This window comes from Sinocyclocheilus rhinocerous, unplaced genomic scaffold (genome assembly GCF_001515625.1).
Source record: "Sinocyclocheilus rhinocerous isolate Xijiao unplaced genomic scaffold, SAMN03320098_v1.1 scaffold2061, whole genome shotgun sequence".
Lineage (NCBI taxonomy): Eukaryota > Metazoa > Chordata > Actinopteri > Cypriniformes > Cyprinidae > Sinocyclocheilus > Sinocyclocheilus rhinocerous.
The window spans coordinates 91,063-101,123 of NW_015633531.1; the positions used below are offsets into that span (position 1 = coordinate 91,063).

A 10,061-nucleotide genomic window follows, 5' to 3' on the forward strand; every position below is an offset into this window, starting at 1 on the left:
AATTATAAATATAATTAAAAAATTGTATTATACATTTATATATAAACATTTATATTAATTTCATATATAATTTTATAATAAATTCATATAATAAAATTCATTTATTTTATTACATTATTAGATTACTATTATTATTACCATACCATTATTTTTAGTTTTTGCTTATTTATATATAATTCATACTATAACTATTAATGTATTTTATATGTATTTTATAGAGCGATATAGATACATAATCTTTCATTTACATTATATTTGCAGTATATAAATGACAAATATATTATACATATTTACAATAAATGTGTAATAAATGTATATAATATAATCTGATATATAATAAATGATTATGATTTATTATGAATATAATCAATGATTTTTATTATATGAATTTGTTTTATTCCATTATTATATTGTTTTCGCTCATTTATTCAAACTGCTTTTTATTAATTCTACTGTAGGAAATTATGTGAATGTACATTAGATATGTTTTTATCAAAAATTTTAATAACTATCATTCTCATCTTTTTGTTGTAGTAGCACCAAAAAAAAAAAAAACATCTCCAGGGAATCACATACCAGCACAATGTACTCCACGTCATCTCCGAGAAGGCCGGTGTCGTTCAGCGTGTATTTGGCTTTCTTGACCTGTGCGTCCACCGGCCCCTTTTCAATCTGGTGCTTTAGGGCCCTGAAGAGTTTGTAGAGCGGCTCTCCGGCGCTGTCCTGAACAAACAGCAGCACTTTAACACAAGCCTGTTGCTGCTTTCATTCCTTACCCACAGACACACACAAGCATTCCTCCTCACTCCACCTGAGGCTTTGAAGAATTCACAGTTCAAGTGTGTCAGCGACTCAAGTGCTGATTCATGCAGATGAAGAACAGACGCTACTTCATTAAGCACTATTATCATCATCATCATCAGTCACACACATGTGTTGAATGAAATATGAGTGAATCTTTATTAATGTGTGTCATGTTTGATATTTTACCTTCAGGTACTGATAGAGACAGATGGACATCCAGTTACTCAGCATCCTTTCCACCACCGTTTCAGACCTACACACACACACACACACACACACACTTACTAACTAATATTCAGTAAAATTAACAATTAAATCGTAAAAAAGAATAAATCATTTTATATAAAAACAATTTAAATAATATATAAAATATATAATTTTACATAAAATTATAATGAAAAACAATTAATAAATAAAAAACAATAAATAAAAATGGACAATTTTATAATAAAACGCTTAATAACTAACATTCACTAAAATTAAACTGGAGTTTGGATAATAAATGGATTAATAAATTGGATTAATAAATGAAATCATAAAACTGTATTTTTTAAAATGAATAATTCAGTTATAAAAATTAATACATAATTTCATATTGAAAAATTTGCTATATGTTATATGTATATTAAATTAATAAAATAATTTAACACAATTAATAAAAACAATTTTAAATATTAAAACATTAATATTCACTAAAACAGTGTTTTCCAGTTGATAAAAAAGCTAATAATTAATTACATCATAAAACTGTAAAATGATAAAAATGTTAAATTAATAATTAAATCATAAAAGTGAATAAATAATTTTATATAAAAAATTATATATATTATGTATAAAATAAAAGAATTTAAAACAATAAATACAAAAATAATAATAATAAAATTAAAGAAAAATTGTATTTGTTTATATTTTACTTTTATATTAAAACACTTACACACACTTACTAATTAATATTTAATAAAACAGTGTTTCCCAAACTGGAGTTCATGAGTTGATGAAAAGCTAATAATTAGTTTATATTATATTATATTGGGATAACATGGACACTTTTTCCTCTGCGAACCTCTTAATATTATTTTTTATTATAAAACTGCATCTCTGAAATCACATTTGAAGCTCATATCCAATCTGATCTGTCAGTTAAACACTATATTAACACGACAAGTCGCTAAACAGCCAACAGTCGGGCTAATGAACTAGACTTCATGATGGAATAATTGTTTATGATGATTATTATTAATAATAGCCACAGTTATTTATTGAACACGGATGTTGCGGTTGCTGGCTGTTAATGAAAGCAACAAGCCACTTGAGGCAGTTATCTGAAGTGGTTTCTGCTTCAACAACGGCCCTTAACTGTGTTAAGATCAGTGTAACGCACGGCCTCCAGTGGCCTACTGCTTTAATCAACACTTCTACAGTCATTTCTGACAATAACAAACAACAATAATTAGCATCAGCACCCAACTATGACAATCAAAGAAGCACGTGAACATGATGCTGGAGTGTGTGGTGCGTGTGGATGGGCTTTGTGTTTTTTTTATGTCAAGACAGATTTTGATTAACATGACATTTTTTATGTGACAATTGATTAAAAAATGGCATATGAGAAAGAGTTTACTGATGTTTGTATAATCTCTCGCATAGCAAGAGTTTGGCTTTGTGGTCCATCCAAAATGAATAACCATCATGAATTTCACATTCATGCTTGCGGATGTTTGCTTGTCTTTAACTGCCTCAAACTAAAACTCTCAATTTATTTAAATGATTCAATGCCACGAAATTCGTAAACAAACTTCATATGGGAAATCTAGGGACTAGTTAGGCCTTGGGAGCCTTATAAGCGTGAATCTCATGAAAACCTGTCAAAAACATGCCCAGGTTATATTTCACCCCAAAATCAAAGCACAAGAAATAAAATATATGTTACACAAAGAAAAAAAGCATATTGTTAGAAGCATTTCAACTAGACAGGGCGGGACTTATCTATCAGCTCCGCCCTCTTTTTTAAAGGGGACATCGGATGCCTATTTTCCACAAGTTGCTATGATTCGGGTCTTCATGAAAAGTATACAACATACTTGGTTCAAATTTCTCAATGGTAGTGTAAAACAACACCCTTTCTACCCTGTCAAAAACAAGTATTAAAATGTATTATATTTACGATAAATATTTAATATCATTATATTAATTTATTATCTATTAATATATTTTATTATATTTTTATAATACAAAAAAAATGAAAATGACAAACAAAATAAAATTACTAAAACAAACTAGGGTTAAAACGAAAACATAACACATATATAAATACGACTAGAATAACACCGTTAACTAATAAAACTAACTAATAAAACACATTCATCCTGGCTTCCAGAAGTTGCGTAAAACCAGCCAATCAGATTGCAGACTAGGAATTTTGAAACATTTTGCCATAGACCTTAGTTAGTCTCACCTGCGGAGCAGCAGTTTAGGGTTCTTGCTGTGAACGTAATCCTCCATGAGCCCCAGCAGAAGCGTCCTCATGATGTCTGTGTAATACTCCAGTTTACCGTGAAGCGCTACGGTCAGCAGAGATGCGAAATACACTTTGGCCCTGGCGTTAAAATCCGGACGGCCCTCCAGCGTTCTGATAAACTTCACACAGAGAGATTGCTGTTTACAAACACTAATTAAACCAAATCGACTTCCCTGTATGATTAAAAGTGTGGAGCATTCCGATTTACAACTTCAACGAGCATCTTGTTATATTCTAATGATGATTATGTTGGTTCTGATGGACTTTTGTGTGGTGGTGGGTAACGATATAAACACTGGGGAGATAATTACAGGCCAGTCTTAAAACACGGACGGTGTGCTTGTTTATGTGTATACATGTGTGTCATTAGATGTAAATGTTTAATTGTGCTTGTGCCATGAATATAAAAGACTTTAATGAGAGCGCAGGAGCTGATTGAGTCCTCTGGGGCCGTTTTAGACTCATTCGGTATAATTGAGCGACTGTCTAAAGGCTTCATCGCTGTTGTGTTGTTTCTGATGAGAAACCTTCGACAATTATCGTCAAATATTAATTTACTGACCTTTCCCGCTGTTAACTGCACAGAATGGTTTAAAATGAGTAGGTGAAGAGTGTATAAATGGATCATAATTACAGTTTGTGTGTGTGTGTGTGTGTGTTTCATACATTGATGAGGAAAGTTTTGCTGTTGAGCAGGTTGGAGAACTGGTTCAGCGCCTGGGTGACCGTAGCCCTGCGGGATTCTGGGATATCCAGTTTGCCGGTGATCATGACGTCGTTGGCGCCATCCTTCGAGGGCAGGAAGAAGACGCGGTCTGTGTAGGTCTTGTAGTCCAGGAACGGGATCCGGCCCTCGCTGATGTCGTTGGTGTGGTCCTCCATTTCGATCATCAGATCTTTAGAGGAAACGACAGGTTCAATGTTAATGACGTGTTCAGATCCATGTAAACTTATCCAGACAGTTCTGAGATTTAGTTTTAAAGACTAGGTTGAGAATTAAAGACCAGATTAATATCCTAGAATATGTATCATTAGTACATATCAAAATTTCATTAGTACGTATTAAAACCACACTTCTGGGCAAAATGTGAGGCAACGCTGCAAATACCGTTGATTAATCGATAAATAAATAAATAAAAGGGTGAAAGGATAGATAAATAATAGATTAAATGAAAAATAAGAAGTAATAAATACATAAATAAATATATGTGAATGGACAGATAAGCGACTGTCAATTAAAAAATATTTGGAAAGATAAGAAAACAATAGATTAATTGATAAATAAATAGGTGGATGGATGGATGGATGGATGGATGAATGAATGAAAAAATGTATGGACTGATAGATACCAAATGAACAAATAGATAATAAATGAAAAATAGGTGGAAAGATATATAAAGACATATAAACAGTAGATTAATAGATAATAAATAAATCTAGGTATACAATGGTAAACAATGGATTAATTAAAAATAAAAAGTAACAAATATATGAAAAAATAAATGGTTATGTGTCCATTCACATTTATTTATTGATATATTTATTACTTTTATTACAACTGTCAATTAAAAAATATTTGGAAAGACAGGAAAACATTAGATTAATTGATAAATAAACAGGTGGATAAATAAATAAATGGACGGATAGATAACAAATGAACAAATAGATAATAAATGAAAAAATAGGTGGAAAGATATATAAAGAGATATAAATGTAGATTGATTGATAAATAAATAAAAAACAAACAAATAAATAAATAATAGGTTGCTGAATGAATGCATGAATTAATAATAGATAAACAATGGATTATTTGAAAAATAAAAAGAAAGAAATACATAAATGTGAAAGGACAGATAAATTACTGATAAATCAAAAAATAAGTAGAAAGATGGATAATAGAATAATTGATAAAGATGTGAATAGAGAGAAAAACAAGTGATAAATAAATACCTGCAAAGATAATTCAAGAATGGATTAATTGAAAAACAAAGAAACAAATACATAAAAGTGAATGGACAGATAAATGACTAACAAATAAACAAACAAGTGGATGAACAGCTGACTTATAAACAAACAAACAAACAAATGGGTGGCAAACAATTGATAAATAACTGAATAAATAGAAGCTGATAGCATGCTTTAGTCGAAAAAACAATACAAAGAATTTACAGAAGCCATACACACTGAGACTGCCATATTCTAGTCCGATTAGTTGCCTCGTCAGTAAGTTGCCTGAACGAATAGTTGAGTAACATAAGCCAGTCATCACTTTTCCATTGTAGACACAAAGAAAAGCTTTTTCCTAGCTTAAATCATCTGCTGCCATGCTAAAAACACCCTATTGCCATGGTAACGGGATTATGTGTGCACATGTGACCTGTGAACTCTTTCTTGCAGCGGTCACGAACACTCTCCTCCAGATTCTCCAGCTGATGCTTCACTTTCTCGTACTCTCGCTCTGCCTGCTGGCTCTTCCTCCTACACACAGATGATCAGATGAATTCATTACATGAAACGTTCACTCAGACGAACAGCTCAAGGGCATGGTGGGAAGTGCGGTTCTTCTATGTAACCTGTAGCAGACGACGGAGATGGCGATAATCAGCAGCATGGGAACAAGCACCGCCGGGATGATGATGGGCAGCGGGAGATTGTACTTCCTCTCGTACCGAACTGAGCCGACCAACCACTCGCCATTGCCAAACTTAATCTGAGTGAAGGAGAAACAGACTGTGTTAGGGGTGGACGGATGGATGAAAAAAAATGGATGGATAAACCGATGGGTGGATGGAGAGATGAATATATGAAAATGTGGATGATGGAAACAAACTAATAAAAAGGTGGAAAGATGATTAGATAGATAGATAGATAGATAGATCAAACAAATAAATAAATAAATAAGTGAATGAATGAATAGATAAACAGGTAGATGCATAGATAAAAGCACAGATGGATATATGATTATATAAATCAACAAATATAAATATGTGGATGAATGATGGATGGAGGGATAAGTAAATGAATAAATGGATAGACATGTGATGGACTGGTGAATATATAAATAAATAAAACAAAATCGGATTTTTTAATGAAATATACAAATGTATATTTAAAAAAATTAATAAGTGGATGGACAGATAAATGTATTAATGGATACATAAATAAACAAAACACAAATTTAAAGAATAACATATAAAATAATATATATTTTTACTATATGCATATTTATTTTTAATTTTATTTTAGTTTAAAAATTACTATTTAGAAAAAATAAAGAACATCAAGAAACAAATAAATGGGTGGATAGATGCATAGATAAATGGGTGCAAATAAAGGTTTTTGTCAAAAATGGTTAAATATAAATACATTGATAGATGGATGAATGGATAAATAATTATATAAATAAACAAATATGAATAAATGATGGATGGATAAATAGATGAATAAGTGGACAGAGAGATTAGTGATAGATGGACTGATGGACATAAATAATACATATATACATATATATACACACACACACACATTTATTTTTTCTGAAATAAAATATAAAAAAGTTATGTTCAATAACTATTTGTAAGAAATAAATAGAAACAAATAAATATGTGAATGAATGAATAAATAGGTGGCTTGAAGGATGGCAGAATGAATGGATGGATGTTGTTGTCTCACCACCAGGTCCAGCGGGTTGGAGCCGGTGTCTCTCCTCTGTCTCTTGGATCGAGCACTGGGTACGGTCGACGGCGGGTCCAGGAATAATTTATCATCCTGTAACGTGTTTACGTTACACTGGGCGTCTCCCACAAACGCCTGCGCTTCTTTCGCCGTCATCGCTTTAGAAAAACCACGACCCTGAGACACAACAAAAACATGTTTACGAGCGTGAAAAACCCCTGTCTGAATGACATTTCGAGCAGATACTCACAGTCACGATGATCATGCTGTTTTCAGTGATAACGGTCTTGCTGAGGCTATCGAACGTGGGGTCGGGGTGATACTCAAACGGTGTCAGCTCGGTCTGGAGGTTATCGAGCTGCACGTACGTCCTGAAGAACTGAGACTCGTTGACCGCAGGTGACACAAACTTGATCAAGGTGTCGTTTTTGAATGTGGACTGCTCTACAAACTGAGAAAATGAGAGACTGTGTTAACATCACTTCTCTAAATTGAGACAGCACGTCATATATTCTGCCTACACAGACAAACACGTCCACGGTCCATGATGCTAGTCTAGTTCTAGTCTAGTGCAAGTGTAAGTCTTGTTATAATCACTGAAACTGCTAAATGAATCTCTATACAGCATATCTACACTTTATTGTTTATGATGTAGTCTCATGTCCATTTTTGCACAATTTCGTCATATTCGTTAACGTGCTTTATGAAAGTAACTTTTAGATAACTTTTTGCCAGAATGCTCTAAAGACGAACTGAGCCAATTTTGTTGAAAATTGGACAAATCCTCTAGGAATTTTGCTTTTAGACCTTTCTAGTTCCAAAAGTTATTAGCAGAAACACAAGTGCAAATTTGGCCTGTTGGTGGCGCTAGAGAGTTTGCGTTAGAGACTCCAAATTTGTTGTGGATAATGATGAGACTGTTCTCTATCTGTGTACTAAATTACATAACTTTCCCACAAGCGGTTCTATAAGATTCATAACAATACGCTAAAGCATTCGTAAAATACAGCATTTTACTACAAAATTCTAAATTGTCCACACTCAAATTGACTTGACATGGAAAAAAAGGGTATTGGTTGATTTGTTATACCGCCCTGAATCTAACAAGAACAATCTTATGATTTTTGGTCAAACTTTTTAGAAATTATAAACAAAAATTTCCATTTTTATATCTTTTGACCAGTAGGTGGCACTGTGCCAAAACGATTTTATATTTATATTTTAATAATATATATTTTATTTATTATTAAATCTTTTTGCCAGCACTGTCTGTAGATGATCTGAGCCAATTTTGGTGAAAATCTCACAAACCGTCTAGGATGAGTTCGAATTCGAATAGATTTTTTGCAATATTCAAAATTACAAAAAAAATCTTAATTTTAGTATGTATTCGTCTTCAACAGGAAATCAGAGGAAAAAAGAATTTTGCTTCTAGACCTTATGTTTCAAAAGTTATTAGCAGAAATATGAGTGCAAATTTGGCCTATTGGTGGCGCTAGAGAGTTTGAGTTAGAGACTCCAAACTTGCTATGGTTAATGTTGAGACTGTCCTCTACGTGTGTGGAAAATTTCTCGCAAGCAGTTCTATGGGCTGCCAAAGACTTCCAGAGCAGAAGAAGAAGAAGATACCGATATAACGAAGACATAACGGACAGATCCCTTGGTGCTTGGCCCCTGATTACGCGAATTGACACTTTTCATTAATTTTTCACATTTCATTTTAATCGCATCAGCAGTAATATATTTAGTTCAATTGTGCAGGGGCAATTTTTGCCCTTTTATCTCGAATTTGTGGGGCATTTTTGTTCATTTTGGTGGCATTTTTTTCCAGAAGCCCTCGTTAATGTCCAACCATGACATGGACTGAAAGTCCTCAGACAGCAAAACAGAGGAACAGATTTCACTGCAGCTGGAAAATCTATTGATATTCTGAGAGGGAGCAGCAAAAGTCCCTAAAAGTGTGGGCGGAAAATCTGATAGACAGACAGATGGAGCAAGAGCGATGGATGCAGTGAGACCGCTTGAGAAAGGGCTGGAGTACAAAAGCTTCTCCTCAGATAAGGGAGATGAAATGAAGCGTTCATCAAGTTTTTCGTTAGATAAATGCTTGTTTAATCTCCGTCTCGTTGAGCGCGTCGTATCGGAGCAGCTCTCATCGTTTCAATCAGAAGCCGAGCGATTCATGCAAGACAGAAACCCAACAGCGAGAGGAACAGATGAAACGAAAAACAAACAGCAAGTGATGTTTCCCTCGAGAGCCGCTGGAGATCAGGGTTGGTGTTTCTCGGTCTCACCTCTTCTGGGACGGTCTGTCTGGACCATTCTCCAGCCGACGCCACTACCCTGATAGAAGCCTTCTGGACCAGGTCAAATCCAGAACCCACCACCATGACTGTTCTGCCACCACTGAAATACACACAATAATTATTTTTTTTATTTTGTTTGATGTTACATTGCTGAAGGGCAGAGTATAGTAAAATCTTGTTATAAAGTAAAATGATTATAATATAAAATAAAGCAATAAGCCCCAAGAAGCCGTGAATTTATAACAGCTAAGGGGCGTAAAACCCCCTTAGTTGTTATAAATTCACTGTAAACCACGGCTTCACGGGGCTTATTGCTTTTATAAAACGGTTATTCCATATTTGTAGTAAGGTTTCACAAAATAAAACAGAGCAGATAAAGTGAAATGATAATAATAAAAACATTATTCTTCCACCAATCAATGTAGTTCCTCAGAATCAGTTGTGGTTGCAACAAAGTGGTTGCCGAGCAACACACAGAAGTAAACAAAGGTGTGTTTGTAGAGTAATTTACAACAACTTAGAACGTGGCTCAACCAATCAGAATAAAGGACTGGAACTATCCGTTTTATAATAATCTTGTTTACATAATGTTGAGGTGTGCATCTATCTCTCTCTATATATTATACTACAATATAAATTTAATATTTTAAAATAATAAAAAATTATAAAATTAAATCTATAAAACTATTTGAACTATACTATATATATGAACAATATAAGTGTTATACAGGTTAATAATTATATATATATATATATAT

The 10,061-nt window shown here is 33.2% G+C and overlaps 1 protein-coding gene across 1 annotated transcript in view; it reads right to left on the reverse strand.

Annotated features, from left to right (window-relative positions):
• LOC107744220 (plexin-B2-like) overlaps positions 1-10,061 on the reverse strand; it is a 125,798-nt gene that overhangs the window by 12,504 nt on the left and 103,233 nt on the right. Inside the window, exons 18-26 of the mRNA XM_016557747.1 lie at positions 9,292-9,403; positions 7,248-7,448; positions 6,995-7,174; positions 5,896-6,032; positions 5,700-5,800; positions 3,989-4,218; positions 3,260-3,441; positions 991-1,057; positions 577-723 (exon numbers count right to left, since the gene is read on the reverse strand). Of these exons, the coding sequence (XP_016413233.1) occupies positions 577-723; positions 991-1,057; positions 3,260-3,441; positions 3,989-4,218; positions 5,700-5,800; positions 5,896-6,032; positions 6,995-7,174; positions 7,248-7,448; positions 9,292-9,403 (1,357 nt within the window). The remainder of the gene's footprint in view (positions 1-576; positions 724-990; positions 1,058-3,259; positions 3,442-3,988; positions 4,219-5,699; positions 5,801-5,895; positions 6,033-6,994; positions 7,175-7,247; positions 7,449-9,291; positions 9,404-10,061) is intronic.